The 19,732-nt window shown below is 39.8% G+C and overlaps 2 protein-coding genes across 4 annotated transcripts; one reads left to right on the top strand and one right to left on the bottom strand.

Moving 5' to 3' along the window:
- The first annotated feature begins 2,509 nt into the window (after positions 1-2,509).
- On the top strand, positions 2,510-5,545 carry LOC141848626 (UDP-glucuronate:xylan alpha-glucuronosyltransferase 2-like). Its single transcript, XM_074736673.1, has 3 exons — positions 2,510-2,726; positions 2,833-3,439; positions 4,444-5,545. The coding sequence occupies exons 1-3, from the start codon at positions 2,532-2,534 to the stop codon at positions 5,379-5,381; spliced, it is 1,740 nt and encodes a 579-aa protein (XP_074592774.1). The 5' UTR covers positions 2,510-2,531; the 3' UTR covers positions 5,382-5,545.
- Positions 5,546-5,829: 284 nt separating this feature from the next.
- On the bottom strand, positions 5,830-18,262 carry LOC141848470 (phosphatidate phosphatase PAH2-like). 3 transcript variants are annotated; one of them, XM_074736502.1, is made up of 11 exons: positions 15,469-18,262; positions 15,032-15,108; positions 14,553-14,909; positions 14,375-14,448; positions 13,391-13,475; positions 11,045-11,131; positions 10,844-10,916; positions 8,856-8,899; positions 7,036-7,164; positions 6,841-6,939; positions 5,830-6,685 (listed from the first exon to the last, which is right to left on the bottom strand). In XM_074736502.1, the coding sequence occupies exons 1-11, from the start codon at positions 17,915-17,917 to the stop codon at positions 6,626-6,628; spliced, it is 3,534 nt and encodes a 1,177-aa protein (XP_074592603.1). In that variant the 5' UTR covers positions 17,918-18,262; the 3' UTR covers positions 5,830-6,625. The 3 variants fall into 3 exon arrangements, with proteins under 3 accessions (XP_074592603.1, XP_074592604.1, XP_074592605.1); XM_074736503.1 differs by having other exon boundaries at positions 15,032-15,075; XM_074736504.1 differs by having other exon boundaries at positions 15,032-15,069.
- Positions 18,263-19,732: the final 1,470 nt, after the last annotated feature.

Raw genomic sequence — 19,732 nt, 5'->3', positions numbered from 1 at the left:
ATTTACCGAAGGCAGTTTAAAAATAATCAAACTATGTCAAACTATTATTTATTATTATTGTTGTTGTTGCAAGAAAAAAAATGCAATTGGGTTTAGATTCCTACAATTTGGGCTTTGCTATTGGGCCGGAAGAGTTAGTACATGGGTTATTGGGCTTAGATCCATTAAAATTTAGTCATTGCAAGTTATTTTAATTTACGTCTACAAACGAATTTTAAATCATTCCAAACTCTCATATAATTCACCATTTTTCTCGTCCATTTTCTAGAGTAAACAACGCATAAAATTGGAAAATTGTCTTCAGCACTATTTTTTTTTTGTTTGTTGTGGACTAATGTAGACTCAATTTATTTATTATTATTCCATTTTGTATGACAACACATCGCTGGTGCACGAGTTGTAATTTTTCTTCAATAAAAGGTGAAAAATTTGGCATTCACCAAAAAGGTAAGAATAAATCGATTGTCACTAAAAAGGAAGAAAGATTACCTTTTACTTCAATATCTTCTATAGAAATATTGTTGGCCTAATCAGTTTGATTGCTTCCCACTAAAGTAGAACAATATTTAATCGTGTGGGCTCAAGACTACAATTGAACATGAACCACTGCAACAAAATAGAACCAGATTTGGACAAAGAGAGAGCCTTCAATATCTTCTATAGAAATATTGCTAATCACTGGAGTTGAATTAAGCTAACTGTGGATTTTAAGAAAAAACAAGGTAACTAAATCCTCAAGCAATGAAATTTGTAGAAATTATCCTTTTTCTTCTTCTTCTTCTTCTTGTAACAGGCCACCTGCATTCTCCTTGCTTTTCCATACACGGCTTCACCGACTGGAGTTGGTTGCCGTGTCCAAGCTATGAACAGGGACAAAGATCTTGAGCAAAAGGGAAGATGAGATAAGAAAGACAGGGGCCCCTTGCTTCCCAGCCACTTTCTTTAAAGCTAAGGGCCTTATCAGTATCCACTTGATGTCGCCCTTCACCAACATTACCAGGCACCAAACCTCATCTTTTGGATCTTGCTGAGAAATAACATCTTTTAGTATCATCAACATTCATGTGAGCTGATTTTCTCCTTTTTTTTCATTTTATTTCTGAATTCACTCTTGCTCTTGAAGGACTTTTCAGTTTTACTTGGTCATTCACTGAAGGAAATTTTTACTGCAAGTTGCAGAAGAAGAAGAAAAAAAAGACTCTTCTTTCCTCAGACTATGAAATAAAATTTACAATGAAACAATCTCTTTATTGATCCGAAAGTAATCAATGATTAGCCATCAATTTCAGTTTATTTTGTTGAATGACTCATCACTGATTCTTCTGAGTCAATGTCCAGCACAATTTGTAAATAAAAAATATATAAAATTATATATATATTTTAGATATAATAGGGATTAATTGAGTGTTCAAACAAATTGTTACGATCAAATACTGCGGATGATCAAACTACCAGTAAATAAACAATCCGACGTGTATGACCTTCTAGATGAGCTAAAACGTGGGAGATGATGAGGACCTGAAAAACATTTCAAAGAGAGATTAGATTGGTACCGAGAGTAGTCCTGGCAGACCACTCCAATGCTCAAGTTAGGGTTCTATGAAAAATAATGAAATGTGGACAGAAAAAAAGATAATATTAGTAGAATTTGCAAAGTCGAACATGGAATAAAACTGTGTGTTAGGTCTTTTATAACCTACTTAAAGCATCTCTACGTCGGATAGGATAACACCTTTATAGTAACTTGCAAGGGGACCATATCCGATAGTCGTTTTCTTTTGGTCTTATGTATAGAAAAAGGGGTATTCAAGAGGACTAGGTCTGATAACCTTGTAACCGCCTGTTCATTCTTGGACTGCCGTGTGTCTATGAGAATATTCACATTCCTTTTTCATAGGTCATGTAAGATAGCGATTCATAGAAAATGTAAAGGTGAAGTCCAGGATGGAATCAGCGAGGCAGAGTGGCCGAGATGAGACTCAAGGCCGAGATGATCGAGACGAGACTCGAGGGCGAGACGTGAGACCAAGATGATCAAGTCGAGACTTGAGACCGAGATGGTAAGACCGAGATGATGATCGAGACGAGACTCGAGATCGAGATGACCAAGATAGTCGAGTCAAGACTCGAGGCCCAGATAGTCGAGATGACTGAGATGAGATATGAAGCCGAGATAGCCGAGACGATTTGAGCTAGAGATGACAGCTATTTCACCTTGATGGGATTGTTTCTCTCATATTCATATTGATCTATCTTACCACATTAGTTCAGACTTTCAATTTTCATTTAACTCCTGACTATTATTTCAAAAGAAGTCATGTCATCTACGACAGCTTCATCAGTAATAAATCATGTGATATGACATAACGTTTTACCATTAACCCATAGCTTCACCTATGCAGTCACTCGCAGCGGGCAAGGACCAACTTTAAAAATTTAAAGTAAAGATGGTCCTATAAATTTGGGTTGAAGGGTGGCCGAGCCCCAGCCTTTGCTGAGACTACTTCTCGTTCTCGCTTGCGTGCGCATTAATGGCGATGTGTTTTTTGGGAGGAGGGTCGGTGATGAAGGCCGTGGCGTCCAAAGCCCTGGTCATCAAGATCAACGTCGCCTTCCTGAGCTTCTTCGTCTTCGCCTACGTCGCCCTCCTACTCCTCCGCCCCGCTTCGCTCTACGACGACTCGGGAAACTGTGCGCTCCGGGGTGGTTGCCTGTTCATGAAGAAGGTAAGGTGAGTACTCACCGTTTGATGCATGATGATCGTTTTGAAGAAACCGGTGGATCCATTTGGAGTCGAAATTTTACAAGCAAGTATATATATATGTTGTGCAGGCGGAAGGAGGAGGAGGATTGTTGAAGAAATGGAACCGGACGGCGATGGAGACGCCGGCGGCGCCTAGTTTCCTCAAGGCGTTCGGAGGCGGCGCGAGGTTGGCGCTGGTGAACATGGCGGAGGAGGAAGCGGAGCAGTGGGGGATCCACCGGGGAGCCGCCATGGCGGTGGCGTTCGAGCCAGTGTCGGAGCACTTGGAGTGGAAGGACCTGTTCCCGGAGTGGATCGACGAGGAGGAGGAGAACGAGGGGCCGTCATGCCCGGAGATCCCCCTGCCGGCGCTGCCGGCGGGAGAGGTGGACGCGGTGCTGGCGCTGCTGCCGTGCGGTGGCCGCGGCGGGCGGGACGTGGGGCGGCTGCAGGTGCACCTGGCGGCCGCGAGCGTGGCGGCGCGCCGGGGGCGGAGGGACGGCAGGGGCAGGGTGAGGGTGGCGCTGCGAGCGTGCGCGGCGGCGCCTCCGCCGATGATGGAGGTGTTCCGGTGCGACGAGGTGGTGGCGAGGGAGGGCGACTGGTGGGTCTACGCGGCGGAGGCCGCGAGGCTGGAGGAGAAGCTCGCGCTCCCCGTCGGCTCCTGCAATCTCGCCATGCCACTGTGGGCAAAAGGTCTGCAACGCTATCCAAATCTACTAATTATCGATCATTTGCTTCAAAAACTATTCTTTCATGCGATTCGATACTTTGCCGGAGTAGAAGTTCCACAAATTCAACAACAAATTATTCAAACTATTGCCATTTCGTTTACAACCAAGTTCTGATGATTCATCACCATGAGCTTTGATGGCCATTAAGATTAGGACTCACTGGGTGCACTGTTTTTACGGACAATAGCAATAAATTTCAGTCGAATATACTGGCAGTCAAAGCTCAATCTCTGTTGAATCAGTAGGAAAAGATATCATTTTCTTCAATTAAAGAGGGGGGAATGAATGCACTGAGGGAGATAATTAATAGGGTTGTTGGTGGCATCGACTGATAGGACCCACTAACCTTTGAGACAGTACCTCAAATCCAGGTCGAGCGTTGGATTTTCTTCATTGCTTTTAATGTAATCCTCCAATTGTATGCAACTCCATGAAAACAACAGCTCAACTAGTGTTTCTGATGAGAGACTAAGCTTGATCCATCTTCACTCCCTGCTTGAAAGCAAAGTCATGTAACTGTCTCACATGAAATCAGATCATTTACATGGTTTGATTGCTCATACTTGAAGTGGCATCAAAATCTCTCCTCTGTTTTCCCCCTTCATTTTGCTCTGTTTCTTCCAAAGCTGTGTCAGTATTTTGTGCTTGATCACTAAAAATCGGTTCCTTTAATTTCTTTAGATGTCTCTAGTATGGTGATAATTACTTACTAAACGGCTCAACAACCAGTACTGTGTTCAGGACAGAGCCCTGTCCCTCCTTTGATTCTGCATTAAACACGGCACATGGTGACAGAACTGCATGCTTCGTCGTTACGCAAAGCAGATCATCTCAATAATTTGAAAACTGATTCGTAGAGGAGTAAGGATTAGAAAGTTATTGCTGGTTAAAATTTTGAGATTTGTTGTAGAATAGTGTTTAGATTGGTGAATGATAGAACAGTAGAGTTGAATTATTGATTCGCAGGAACTGATGTGGTTTACGACGCGTCGAAGCTGGCGGCGCCGGCGAGCTCTCGCCGTCGCGAGGCCTACGTGACGGTGCTCCACTCGTCGGAGGCGTACGTATGCGGGGCGGTGGCGCTGGCGCACAGCATCCGGCGGACCGGGTCCACCCGCGAGCTCGTCCTCCTCCACGACCGCTCCATCGCCGGCGACAAGCTGCGGGCGCTGGCGGTGGCCGGGTGGTCGCTGCGGGAGATCGAGCGCATACGGAACCCGCGCGCGGAGCGCGGCACCTACAACGAGTACAACTACAGCAAGCTCCGGCTGTGGCAGCTCACCGACTACCACAAGCTCGTCTTTATCGACGCCGACATCCTCGTGCTCCGAAACCTGGATCCCCTGTTCCACTTCCCCCAGATCTCCGCCGTCGGCAACGACGGCGTCATTTTCAACTCCGGCGTCATGGTCATCGAGCCATCGAACTGCACCTTTCGAGCCCTCATGGCCCGCCGCGCCGACGTGGTGTCGTACAACGGCGGCGATCAGGGGTTCCTCAACGAGGTGTTCGTGTGGTGGCACCGCCTGCCGCGGCGGGTGAACTTCCTGAAGAACATCTGGTCGAACACCACGGCGGAGGCCAGCGTCAAGAACCGCCTCTTCGCCGCGGAGCCGTCAGAGCTGTACGCGATCCACTACCTCGGCATCAAGCCCTGGAACTGCCGGCGGGAGTACGACTGCAACTGGAACGTGGGCGACCAGAGGAGCTACGCCAGCGACGCTGCGCACGCCACGTGGTGGCGGGTGCACGACGCCATGGACGAGGCGCTGCGGCCGTTCTGCCGGATGACGGAGGCGCGGCGGGCGGAGCTGGAGGAGGAGCGACGCTGGGCGGAGGAGATGCGCTTGCCGGACGGCCACTGGAGGCGGAGCGCGGCGGGCGACGGCGTAGTGAGAGAGTAATAATTTTCTTGGAGGCGTTGATTAATTGATTTCGATTCGATCTACGAATCGAACGTAGATAGAGATGAACAGTATGAGACGTGCATGTGATTTTTTTGATAGATGATACGTATGCCAGTGCTTGTATAGCTTGAATAATGGAATTGAACAACAGATGAGATGAAATAGATAAAACAAATGTTTGCTGAATATATTAAGAAACTATAAATAGATTAAGCAGAAAGATCTTGACTTACAGGTCGTACAGTTCATAATCCACTAAACCTTCATCCAAGCTCCTGATACAAAAATGGCAACGATCTGCAAAACAGAATTTATCCTTAGAAACTAGCCATGAATCAAACAATGTTTTGACCATCTACATGAACATGCAACACCATTTACATTCTGCTCAGAGTGAATTCTTTTCCTGTATTTTATACAGAGAACAAACTTGATATCCATTTCCTAATACATCAAAAATTCCACATCCTTTGTGTCACAAAGTAGCTAATATGTACAATAAGAGAGACACATTGGCCATAAAGAATCAATGATCCACGTCTTTGACTTGTTGGTGTTCACATGCAATGTCCAACTCCAACCACTAGGTAGAATGCATTGATCAACAACCAGTAAATTGCCTGCAGAAATTCATATAATAAAAAGAATGGAGATCACACAAGTGTATTAATGAGTTCCACGGCAATGCCTTACTATAGTTGAGACATTTCAGGATTTTTGCTAGGCAGTTGGTGAGTCTTGGAGTTGAACATGAAATATGAGAAAGATAAAGATATTGTTTGTGCCTAACCCAGTGTTTGAGATTTACGGAAAGGATCCCAAACTTTATTCAGTTATCTCAGGTTCTCCATAAATTACCAGAAAAAAAGACCATTAAACCAGTTTATTATCACCCTTTTATATGCTACATCTTCGTGTATATGCACACCCTAGTTCACCTACCTAGATTGATGGTCAGAACATCCAGAACATTGTTAGCTCATACTCTGTATACAAAAGGAGAAGAAAGTGAAACTCCCAAATGAAGTAAACTATCTATGCCATCCAAGAAATGCATGAATTTCATTTTTCCCTATAGTATGATATGTATAGTTGCCACCTCCTTCCCAGCTTTGTCATTCTGATTAGTCTGTAATCTTCACAGCAATCGAAATGAGAAAACGGAAGTTCCTTAGTAAAACCCTTTCAATGACAGTGAGAGTTTCTTGTGCCAATTTCCTTTGTGGAGTCAAAGATTGATGTCAGGCTATATCTACTTCAGGGAGAGGCAATTTCCAATAGTTCCATGAATTATAGTCCTCCTGACGAAAACAAAACAATGTCAGAATGTAGTATAAGTTGTAATGGAAGCATCATTCATGATGAATTGGTACTAGAACCAAATAACTCATAGCCTTCGCAAGTTGAAATGAGTCAGAAAGAAGTATCAGTTGTCTATAATTCACAGAATTTTTACTTGTTCAAATGAGGACACTGGTGGGAAAACTCCATTTACTAGGTCATGCAGTGAAGCATACGATCTGGTATTGGCTCGACGATTTACTGCAATCTGACCCTGAGAATGTAAAGAAAAGTCATTAAAAGAACAAAAAATCTTCCGATCAGGGTCAGAACATATATACATAGATCTGTGCGTCTCTTAGACTTATACCTTGGGATTGATAATGAAGACCTTGCCTGGTGGAACTCCAACCTTGAGATAACTAATCTCATCGGTGTCCCTGTTTCCAAAGCCAGCATAAAATGGACTGCAATGAGGTGGGAAAAGTGACTTGACAGCCTGAAATATGTCCGAGAAGAGGTTTTTGACATCTTTTCCAAGTATGAATATTTCAGATCAGTTACAATTGGTTAATGAACTGTCTAATTGCACAAACAAAACACATGGGGTAGGATGAACTAGATTGCATTTTAAGAAAGAAGTTTCTTTTTAAGTTTTTTATTTTGTTGCTTTCCACAAGATTAGTAAAAGAATCATGAATGTATAGAAAAATGGTGTACTTAATTCTTCAGCTAGTCTAAGTTCTGACAAACTACTCAAACCAGCACTTGAGAAATTAATAAACCAATTTAATAAAAGTTTATTGCAACGCTAACAAAGAAAACAACTAACACTTGAAGAAATTTATTTTTGAAGTAACTTATGGAATTAATATTGACAAGGTATATATTAATCAAAAACAGATTTTGCTGACTGGATTAGACAAAGCTATCATATCATCAACGATGCATTATCATGTTTCATTTTCTTACTATCCTAAGAGTATTGCATTCAAAACTAACAAGGATTTGTTTCAGTTTGTAATATTTCCGATTGAAATAACTGAAGGCGCACATGTTTCACTCAAGAAAAAACTAGAAAATTTTGCCACAAATACTTGCTGCCAATGGCATTGAATGGAAATTTTCAAACTCAAACACAAAGTAGCGACAGCAGCCTGCCTAAGTTCTGCTCCTTGAGATCTACAAGAATGATTGCTTCAAGTATGAATTAATCAATGTATATCAGTTAATAATTCAATCTGTTTTGAATAACCAAATGTGCTTGCAAGTTACACAGAAAGATCATAATTTGAATAAAACTTGGTTATAGCAGATGGGTTTCACATTTTTCCTAATTGTTTTTGTTTCCTCCCTTTTCCTTTGTCTTTTGCTGCTCCAAATACTTTTTGAGATACAGTTAGTTTTTCCCATAAGATCCTTCTTTCACCTCCAAAAGACATAAAAATAAGCTTTGGTACCAATTCTTTGATACCATACTGACTTCTGACTTAGGTCTTGATAAGGTTACATGCACAGAAGTGGGAGATAAAGCTTCAAGAAGTTCGCCAAAATTGACTTTGTTATCCAGGAGAGATTTTTAACAACAAAGTTAAACCAAATGGTCATATCATCCTTCAGCAAACATAGAAAGAGAAGCAAGAAGCTAACAGCTAGAAACCAACGAAAGATGTAGCAACATCAAAAAATTCAGATAGAGTATCAGGTTCCTTCATTTTGAGATAAAACTAGGTTTCTACCTAGATGGAGAAGTCACTTCTGGATAATAATTTAATGCATGCAATATACACATCCAAGTGGGTCAAACAAGTGAAAAGCTAGCTATACAATTCAAAATTCTGAAAGACCTACACCACTTTTGATGATCCACACATAGCATAGTACTTTCAAACACTAAAGGCAGCCCGGTGCACGAAGCTCCCGCCATGCGGGGTCAGGGGAAAGGATCCATTGTACGCAGCCTTACCTTGCCTTTGGCAAGAGGCTGTTTCCAGGATTTGAACCCGTGACCTCTAGGTCACATGGCAGCAACCTTACCGTTGCGCCAAGGCTCCCCTTATAGTACTTTCAAACACTAAATGACTATTTTTAGGGGTTCCATGTTACACAAAGAAGATCAACATAAGAAAAAAATACAATTCAATAATCAAATTTTACATATAAAATCTAGCATAAGAGCACATGACTAACCTCTAGACACGAGATCTTGAATTCATGAGGAGCTCTTCTAATCACTGCAATCAACAAGGTTGACAATTATTACTTTTATTGATACAGTTAACAAGTTGAACTCAGTTTCTCAAAAAGCAGAATAAAGACCATTTTTCTAGGGCATTAGTAGCGACCCCATCAAGCTAACAATCTGTTTCTAATAAAGTATTGAATTAATTTGTCTACAACATATTTCTGCAGATGAATCTTGCCTTGTTCTACTTAAGGCATAAAGTGTTGACAATAAAAAAAGACACATTTTATAGAATCATATTGATCACATGAGACAGTGGAATAAGCTGAATGCTTAATTCTCCAAGTCATGGAATTATGAATTGTTGTAAAGTCCATTATATTGCTTAACAAAAACTTTCAGGTCTACAAGCAAGGCCCTCTACAGATATTAATAAACATTATTTTTTAATCAGATTGAGCCATTACTTCAATTTACACTCCTTGTCTTTGTTTACTATTTTCTCCATTCAGCCAAATAAGAAGATTCAATATCTCAAATGCAAAGACAATTTTGTCCCTATATCAGTTTTCTCTTTCTTCCCTCTTACATAACTGACAGATAATGTATATGAGATTTGATGGATGTTTGATACTGGTCCTATTTGGTTATTTGTCAAGCCAACTGAGGACATTCATAACTGAAAGTCATACTAATGTAACATTTTTTCCTAATTGATTCTTTATGAAGTTCAACATTAACTTATGGCAAATGGCATGTTTCTTAAGTATATAATATATAAAAAATTAGTTATTAAGACATAAATCAAGACACTCAGAGATAAGGCATAAAATTTTTCTATGTACAATTAAAGCTTCTACCCAAAATTGAAAACTTGTTTGAATCCATATGCATAAGACTAAGCATGTTTGCTTAATCTTGGCTTTCCATGGCATGTCCAATTCTACTATCTCGTATATTCTCATAGTGCCGTGGTTACTGACTCACAGATCATTATGCTGATGGGCCGCCTCCAGTGACAATCTAATTCTAAAAAGGCCCTTTATGGTTTTACCTACTTCTTGCTGACATTGGCTTCCTGAATTCTTAGCTAGTCCTCAAGGCAAAAGATCTTTTGCTGTATTGTCTTGTAGGATAAACTATTTTGCAAGATCAACTCAACTTACTAGAAAAAGAGCCATAATTAATTACAGGTGCTATGTGACTCTGCAGCTGACAGGTTGTCATATTTCCTTGGATAGTAATTTCACCATGCCTACTTGAGAATTGTTGCTTGATCTTTAATAATTATAATTAGTTTCTAAGTTTCTATTGTTTTCTTCCCGTGGGAGGACGCTCAGTTAACACGCAAAGCTGGAAGAAAGCCAGTGTGATCCACTTGGTTTGTTCAAATAGCAAATCCTTTAATATTCTTAATTTCTGTAAGAATGTCATCAAATACTTTAAAAGTATTTGAGAAGGGAATAATAGTATTGTTTTAAGGGTTGTATGTCTAGGGATCTATTTTGTCCAACTCATATTCTACTAATATATAGTTGATCATATTCATTTCCACTTAGAGTGAATTAGCATAACAGCCTTTTGTTTGAGAAAATTTTATCTGTGAAATTCTGAAGATAAACAAACAAAATATATGATTCAGTTATGTGACCATTGTTACCATTCTTGAAGGGTTTCCACAGATTCATTACATAATAAAACCTGTGAGCGTGACCACTAAATAAGTACACTAATATTTGTCCACCAAATGACCATGACGGCTTATCTATAAGGATATCTGATAGAAGTCTAAAAGACTAAAACTAATATGTAGTCCATATAGATCTATAAATCAAGAGATATTTAATTTTTGAACTGTTCTATTTATTATCAAATTTCATTGCACTGAACAATAACTGCTCCTACAAGGGAGGAAAGGATAGATAAAACAAGAAGATTTCTTAGATCTGTCTCAATCAAAAAAAGAAAATTAGTTGAGGTCCAAATCCAATACCTTCCCTGTAAAGTGAAGGAAAGAGGCCATCTGGAGATAGGAAAACTGGACCATCAGGCAAAGCCTTTCCATCCTGCAAATTGAAATATAATTTTAGATTCCTGAACAGATGAGGAAGTGTTTCCTCTTGAGTCCTGCCTCAATACTTAAGCATAAGTACTAGTTACAAACAATTAAAGCATTAAGGATCTTGTCTATTACCTGTTTTAGATTGAAAAGAAATTGTCTTGTTAAATGAGCCTGTGAAATTGCACGGGCACTGAGAAAGAGCAATTGATATCCATTTTCCTGAAGAAAAAGGAAACTTATTCTGTTTAAAGTGCTCTGAACTAGATGATCATCTTATCTTGAAATAATACAATTACCAAGAATCAAAACTAAAAAATGATATCATGTGGCTATTTAATTGCACAAAAAATTAAGATGTAGGAATTTATAAAACTCATTCCAAAGCAATGCAACATCTTAAAGGAATAAATATTGATGATACATAATCAAAATGGAAACTTACCTAACAGCTTAAGTGATGCAGATAAAAATTGGACATTTTAAAAATAAATTGGATCAATAAAAAAAATTGATAGATGGACTAAATTCTATTTTTTTTATTTCTATGAATAACTGCAGGTTTATTGTTTCTATTATTAATAGTTCCAAGAAATCTAGTCTATTTTATCTATCTTATGAGCCAGGTTATTGTAAAACACATAAAAGATATCAACATCTCATTATCCTAGTGTTCTAGACAATCAACCAATGATACAATTTTCGTTATGAGAAACCCTCCTTTCTCATGAGATCACCAACTAATGCAAACAATCTATCTCAGAGCTACATCAAATACACGATGTATCTTGGTGCTCTGTCACACGGTGTCAAAGTAGTAGAAACTCATCCACTGGATCTACGATGTATATTTAGTTGTGTGGCAATTCAGGTCAACAGGTCATGTCGTCTTAACTTATGATGTAATTAATCTAATCTAAACATAGCCCATTTGATAAATGAATCAAAATTTACAACCTGAATACAACATTTTAAACAGGTTGAGTTGACCTGTTTAATTAAATGGATCATCCGAGGTGACATCACTTGTTTGGAAAACAATGTTGGGCGGCCCAAATGTAAAACAGTAAAACATACCAAGACAATGAATAATGTTTTATCTGGTGACATGTCATATTTGAGTAGTTTGAAAGGCATTGTGCTCAAATAAGTAAAATGAATCGTGTTTAAATGGATGAGGGTATCAAACCCATCACAACCCATTATTGCCCAGTCATGTAGATGGGTTGGGTTATCTTTTGCCAGGCATTCTTGTCGTCTTCCTCAAATTGTTGCATGAAGGTACACCACCCCCATGCACCCTACCCCACAACTCCACAATTTAACTTCCCTCTTTTCTTTAGTTATAACAACGGGATATTGAACCTGCTAGCCAGAACAAGTGCCAGGAACATAGAACCGATTATTCCTGAGTAACAAAAAGCAATCAACCATTGTGAGGTTCAATCATTTTACAACCACTTACGCAAAAATGGACAAAATAAAGTAGCATCTCTTCTTTCTAGTGCAGTAGGAGAAATTCATTCCTTAGAATCCTTAGCTTCAATCTTGGATGGGAAAGTCTAGTCCCCCACTAATTTTAAAGGAAGCACTACAATGATAATGAATGGGGCAAAAAGAAGAATAAACATAGAAGCACCTCACGGTCCCATCTGTGCTCAATAAGTATGAAGTTTTCTGACTGGAATTTGGCAGTTCATAAGCTACATAGTAAGGGAAAGTCTAGGAATTTCTTAACACCACCGCAATGATAATGAATTCCCAGGATAGGACCCTTATTATCTTAAAGATTAAAACGACAGACAAGTCTAATGGAATGCATTATGTAATTCTTCTAAGAACCCCTTAAAAAACAAAGAGCAAGAGATAGAGAGAGAGAGAGAGAGAGAGAATCTTGGTTTTATTGTTGCACACAGCTCCAATAAAAATAAATTCTAAGAGTTTCACATGGTCATGTGAGTTGTGGGCTAACAAGAGCTTATAAGTTTAGATGACTTAGCTAACAAAAGAGCTTTATAAGTAGTTGGGTTTGGTCCAATCTTATTTAAGCGGCAGTGTAGGACAATTAGTATCAAAGCAGACCAATCGTAAACATGGAGAGATTTTGAAAAGGACTACTTGTGTATCCACTATTGGGCCACACATGCTACTGAATAGTAAGGATTTCGGGTTAAAAGTTGAGAGTTTGAACCTTTAACAGGATGTCAAGCCTTAAATGGGGAAGATTATACCATCCTAAAATAGTCGCACAATGTGTATTGTGGGCTAATGAACAAGCTTAAGTAGTTTAAAAGACTTAGCTATAAACTCGGGCTTTAACATTTTGGGCCAGTGGTTGTGCCTGGTAAGTTAACATTCCTTGTAATACATATTTCAACCATACTTTTCTAACATCAAAAGAAAATATAACAATAAAACTAAATCTGTGGTTTCCACACGCCAAATTCCAAATGCAGTAAAAGAGGAAAAATATAGGCAGACCTTGATTGCAGAAAATAAATGAGTCACACCAGTCTGGGACCAATCTACACCCATCAAAGGCATAAACTGTCCAAGAACATCTGATCTGTGAAGCAACAAAGAAAAATCACACAAAAGTTGTTGAACCACACGCCCAAGAATTTTGACTATAACATTTAGAGGGCTAGAAAACAATGATTATAACATTTAGAGAATTAGAAAATAGTGTTTAATGTTTCAACAGCAATTCTGCCTTAACTAAATATGAAATATTGTGTGAACTTTGTGCGTGCTGCTTTTGTTTCAGGACTAAAGTGACAATGAAAAAGCACAAGGTGCACTGCCTTTTGTTTGTGGTCATGGTTTCTGATGTGATGATATATTGCAGACAAAGCCTTAGCCCCTTAGGATAATGATGCACCATATAGCAGTTTAAAATGTGTTATTTTCAACTGTGCTTGACCTATCAGTGAGAGTGATACGGTGGATGTAATATACTTGGGTTACCTTTGGTAGTCATGAACGTGTTGGAGTGCACATGGACACCACTCTATCACAGAATGGGGGAGTGCAAGAGCTCAGGTCCATCGTATGGGCCTGAACACGCTAGTAACTAGATGTTTACAATGCTTAGCACAATTGTCATGTGGCTCATAATTAACCAAGTGCTTAAACTAAAATAAAACTGCATGTGTTGAAGGCATAATTCAGGGGATTATAGCACATGGAGTAGGAAGTCAAAAAAAAAAAAAAAAACAAGTGATGCTTTCTTCTAGTAATATCAGTCAAGTTAGTTAACATCAAAGAGATGGAGCCTTGAAACAAAGCGATGCCAATGAGAAAAATGCAGGCATTTAGCAGAGTTTATGGGCAAAATTTCAGCCCAAACCAGTGCCTTCTACAAGGATGGATGCTATCTTAGAGCAGATATCTGAAAAACAGATTAACCGCCACAAAGGAAAACAACACAGAATCATTTTTAGTTAGAGCTCAAATAATTCTTACTTGGTAATAGTTCCATCTACATCTGAGATAACTATCTGAGTATTCCATTTCCAAAGGTAAATCCTTGCATCAACCTAGTGAATATGAAAGAATTAGGTATCTTTTCAATGAATGAGAAGACGGACAACAAGTTGTATGCACAGCAAGAACAGTAAAAGAAAAACAATGATGGGTAAACCTGCTGCAGTCCAAGCATTGGGGTAGAAAAATTAAATTTAACCAAGTTTTTTCCCTCCTTAAGATTCAAGGAAGCGAGTTCTTCAGTCGTCGGAGTTAATGACTGAATCTTCTTTGATCCCTTCTCTTTCGGCAAGCTACTTTCCATAGTCATGTTTCCTGTGCTTCTGAAAGCCAGATCATCAGCCGTCTCCATCTTACCTTCAGAGGTTGCTTTGGAATTGCTTATGGTCTTGGACCTATTAAAGAAAGGCCATAGGTTCCAACTGCCTCGAGATGCTACAAGGCTTCTTGAAGCTCCATATTTTTTCACAGATTCATCCACTTGTGTCATACCAAGAGGATCAGACAATTTTCCCTGGCCAAAACAAATCATGCCCAATGTAATAGGTATAGATTTATTGAATGGAAGTTATTTACTAACAACAAGCCTTTCATTCTTCACATATGCAGGATCAAAGGCAGAAAATTTCTCTTCACCTTTTCAGCATCAGATACTTGTTGAGCTGCATGAGTTCCTGTACCTTCAAACAAGACATTCTTATTGAGTGATAACTCTGCAAAAAAACATGTTATGCTATCATTCAGATAATTTACCATATAACTAATCATATACTTGCTTCTAGTACCGTCTGCAAAGACATATTTTAAATGATAAGTAAGATGAAATAGCATGCATTTAGATGAACAATTCTTCAAGTCAAGAAAATATGTATGTTTTAAGGTCATCTAACTCTGGCCCTTTTTTTAAGGAAAAAAGAAAACACGCTGTATCATGACAGAAAACACATTGCTTCCCTATTACACATAATTTAAGTTTTGCAAATCAGGCGTAGTTAGAATTTAGACAGTATAAATATAAGATATGGATTTTGAAAAAGGGAAAAGTATTGATAAACCAAGAAATCTTTCTTTACCAGCAGCAGCAATTGACATAGCACCTTCCTGTTCCTCATTCTTAGCAGAAATAGCAGGATCAGTACCAGTTGATTTCTCTCTATTTATACAGTCTCTCTGAGGCTCTGTCTTCAGCTCCAAAGAACTATAACCTTCGATTATATGTGCGTCCAGCTCATGCTTGACAGCTAATGAATTTGGTGACCAACTCAGTGATTGATGAACATAATACCTTTCAAGCTCTTTAATATGACTATTAATGATGGGCAAAGATGTTGATGATAGGTTAGTTTCTCCACGACATGGCTTACAGCCTGGAATAGTTATTGGACTAGAAGGAGATATGGTGTAATATGAATTTCCACTTGAGGGCAGTTTATGTTTCTTGATCTGCAAATCTTGCTCTGCCTCATTTGATTCTGCAGTATCTGCTAGTGTGTTGGCTATAGCAACTTTCTCAATGTTTAATAGCTTGGTGTCAATTTCTTCAGTGCTAAAATTTTCACCGCCACTAAATGGAAATTGGACATCGTCCGAGCTCTTAGAATATTGAATATTGTATTCAGTTGCTTCTATAGGCATACTGCTATTATCCCCATCAATATTTGCCCCCTCCAGAGAAAAAGACCAAGTCATATTGACAAATGCATCAACTGTTTCCATGTTTTGATCTACATTAATTGAATTGCAGGAACTGGGATGTACAGAAACATTATGTGATTCTGCAGCATCAGCAGAATCAAGTGTAGCACTAGAAATGGAAATGGGAAAAGATAGGTTTTCGGAAGATTTTTGTTCCCTCAAATCAGTGGAACACCCATCAAAATCAAATTTCTGAACTGTTTCTTTTTCATGAAGAGGTTCGACAACAATGGCAACTTTAGGGTTACAAGGAAGAGCATGTAAAATTCGTTCAGATTTCGGAATGTGATCAGATTCAGTGTATAAGGCATTCTCATACAAAGTCTCCAATGAGTCATTTATGTTGGACCCATGTTGAGATTTCTCAGACGTGAAAGAATTGCTGGTTTTGGAGTTGGATGCCTCCAAATTATGCTCAAGGCAAACATTTGAAACTCCTATAACTGATGATGCAGCTGATTTGGATGGTGAAGTTACCGGAAACACACTACTTACATCAGAAAGAGGTCCACTGTTACTAGGCTCAATCCCACTAGAGAGGAGGGTCATATGTTCAGGACAATTTTCATCTGAATTATTTAACATAATATTTGCGGTTTCTCTACTCTCATAATAGATGAAGGAAGCATTATTGGTTTTCCTGTTTTCAAATGATGGTATAACTGACAGCACATCCATACCACTTCCAGAATGAGATTCAGATGTATCATTGTGAAATGTAGCTGAACCAGGATTTTTGGCATCAGTGTCAATTGATTGTACCTCTACTAATTCTGAGATTGATTCATTCCTATGTGATGAATCTGCCACCTCCAAGGTACATAATTGAACATTTTCATGAGAGACTGTTTCGTCAAAGTTCTCAATCAACCTGGTTTTCATATGAGTATGATCTACTTCAGCTTCAGCATTACCTAAGTCACAAATTTGAACACCAATAGGGTTCTTATTCCCAAGGACAATTTCAGAGTTCTGTTCACCATAGTTTTCTTCTGTACATGGATTTTTTATCTCCTCTTTGACATCTAGATATGACAGGTCATCATCTTTTTTTGTCTCTGAATAATATCTACTTGACATTCCTGCCCCTAAACTATCAACCATTTTCACACCATGAGAATTAAGGATTTCATCACAAAGTAAATGTTCTTTTGGCAAAAGTGTAACGTGATGATCTTCATCAGCAACATAAACATTCATATCATTGTTATTGAGTATGTTTACCGGGGTGTTATTCACTTGCAGGTTACTAGATGTCATACTAGTAGACCACTTCATTTCCAAGAGATCAGCTGCTATCTCAGCACGCTCCAATGAACTCACTCTCCCCATATCCCCGCCCTTGCCATTCTCCTTGATTGATTTCCGCCCAAACATGAAACCAAAAAATGTAGATTTCCTTGAACTCATCTGACTTGAAATATTAGCAATCCCATCATGTCCACCATCAACTTCAAAGCTATGAGTGTTCTCATATCGACCATTCTTTGCCATTCCTTCTATTTCATCCCCCGAAGTTGGTGGTGACAAGGCAAGTTCTGCCTCTCCAGCTTCAGCGTCCCTGAGAAAGAAGGCCTCTCCTTTACCATCCAAGAACATAGTGAACCCAGCTTCAACATCATTGACGGATATTCTGACAACATTTTGTTTCGTCTTAAGCACACCTTGGAATTTCCCAAACCGGATGTACCACGGGGAAGACTTGAAGCTCCCATCTTCCTGCTGGACCACGATGATGTCCACCGCTCCTCCGAACGGATGAAAGGTGCCGGAGACGGTGTAAACACCCTGAGAGATGTAACTGCCGAGCTTCCCGACAGCATTCATCGTTCCCAAAGACTCCTCCTTTGGCGCAAGTGAAAGGTTTGGCCTACCGCCAAGACTTGAAGAGACGTCAAGAAGAAACCCTCAAAATCCGGAATTTGAGATCTTTCAATTAATCTCAACCGCTTGGGAATCTCAACTCTCAAGTATTGCCGGAACTCGAGGATACGTACCGGGAATCGAGACGGAAACGGGACGAAAGAACTAATAATGTACAAACTCCACAAGATCGCAGGAAATATTCGATCTTTACAAAAGTCTAATACAGGGGAAAAAAAAACCTTTTCAAATACGGCAAGGAGCACGAGAGAAGCCAAATCACAGATTTCAAACCCACCCAACCTTCAGTTCCCGTCCCAAACAGCAGTATACAGTTACAGGATCCAAATACCCTAACTGCGACGCCGTCAATAATGGCGCAAGATTGAGGTCGTCAACGAGCAAAGGAATCGAAGCATATTCCAACCAAGGTATCGATGGAATAAATGCGACCACACCGGAAAAGGGTAGAAAAATTCCATTCCATCAAAACTATCTCAAATTTACCTTGTTCCCGTTGAATTCCGAGGTCGAAAAGGGCACGCGGATCGATCTCAGCTGTAAGTCTTGGATGGAACGTGAATAGGAGAAAAGCAGGGGTGAGAAATCTCATCAAACGGAAGGAGCAGCACAGCATCAGGTGGCGGGTGGAAGGCGTCCGTCCGTGGGATTTTTTCTATTTCATTTTGCTCGAATCAACGGCAGCCCTCGTCATCGTGTTCGTCGATCGTTCGGATCCTTCCCGATCAAGGAGTGTTCGAAATGTTTGACTGTTCCTAACTACCAATCAAACACAGGCAAAATATTACCTCATAATTTAATCTGATTTTTTTGGAATTCCTATAAGTTTCAATTTTTTAATTTATTTCTATAAATGGAGTTTTTTAGATTAAATATTTTTAAATATTTCTTTTAACTTTAAATCGAAGTTGCACTTGATCATCGAGTTATGCACCAAGTATCGTTGTGCAACAAACCGGGTCGGAGTTTGTAACAGTACGGAAACCGCGGCTTGGGCAAACGAACCAACGGTGATCCCTTCCTCTTGTTATCTATCCGATGGCCCATATCTAAACCCTAAACCCTTGTCTGCCTGCCTTCGCAGTTCGCTGTCCCTCTCCTTCCCCAGAGATGCAGCTTACCGCCGGAGTAGATCCTCGGCGGACTCCGTCTCCCCATCTCCCCATACATGGCCGGATGTCAGGTACTCGCCGCCAGCCGTGGTCCCAAAATGACAGGTACAAGACTGAGCATACTTGAGAATTATGCATTTGGTCCTATATGACAGATAACCATATGGACGAAGGTGAGTGTTTGCATCCATGAAAAACCTTATGAATTGTCTTGCAGTTCAATGCATAGGAACAAAATCTGAAACCAGCACACTATTGTTTTCTAACTCTAACTTGGTGCAGATTAGGAATTTGGTTTCTAGTTCAGTCTGGATTTGAGATATGTTTTATGGCTACTGCACATCGATTTTGTGAGCTTCCCTTGTTCAAAGCTCGTCATGCAGAACATACTGGTCATGCACATCCATTTTACTTCAGCATTGCAGAAGTGGTGCTGAAGAAGCAATGCAATACTTGAATATAATGGCACTGTCATTGGCAAGTAAAACAGTTACTTTCCTGAGGTGGGTCGTCACCCTCACCCAGCCAAAACAGGTAAATAAGTAATGACTTGTATTCCTTACCGTTACCGAGCATATTGGAGTGTGGTTCATATGGGACATGGCGTTGACATCGCCGTGCTATGGAGCACGGCTAGGCCGTGTTA

The sequence above is a fragment of the Curcuma longa genome, chromosome 17, assembly GCF_044706935.1.
Source record: "Curcuma longa cultivar G26 ecotype Majalengka, Jawa Barat chromosome 17, ITB_CL_G26_1.1, whole genome shotgun sequence".
Classification (NCBI taxonomy): domain Eukaryota; kingdom Viridiplantae; phylum Streptophyta; class Magnoliopsida; order Zingiberales; family Zingiberaceae; genus Curcuma; species Curcuma longa.
Note: the sequence above shows the minus strand (reverse complement) of the source record. Positions and strands in the feature narration are given on the sequence as shown.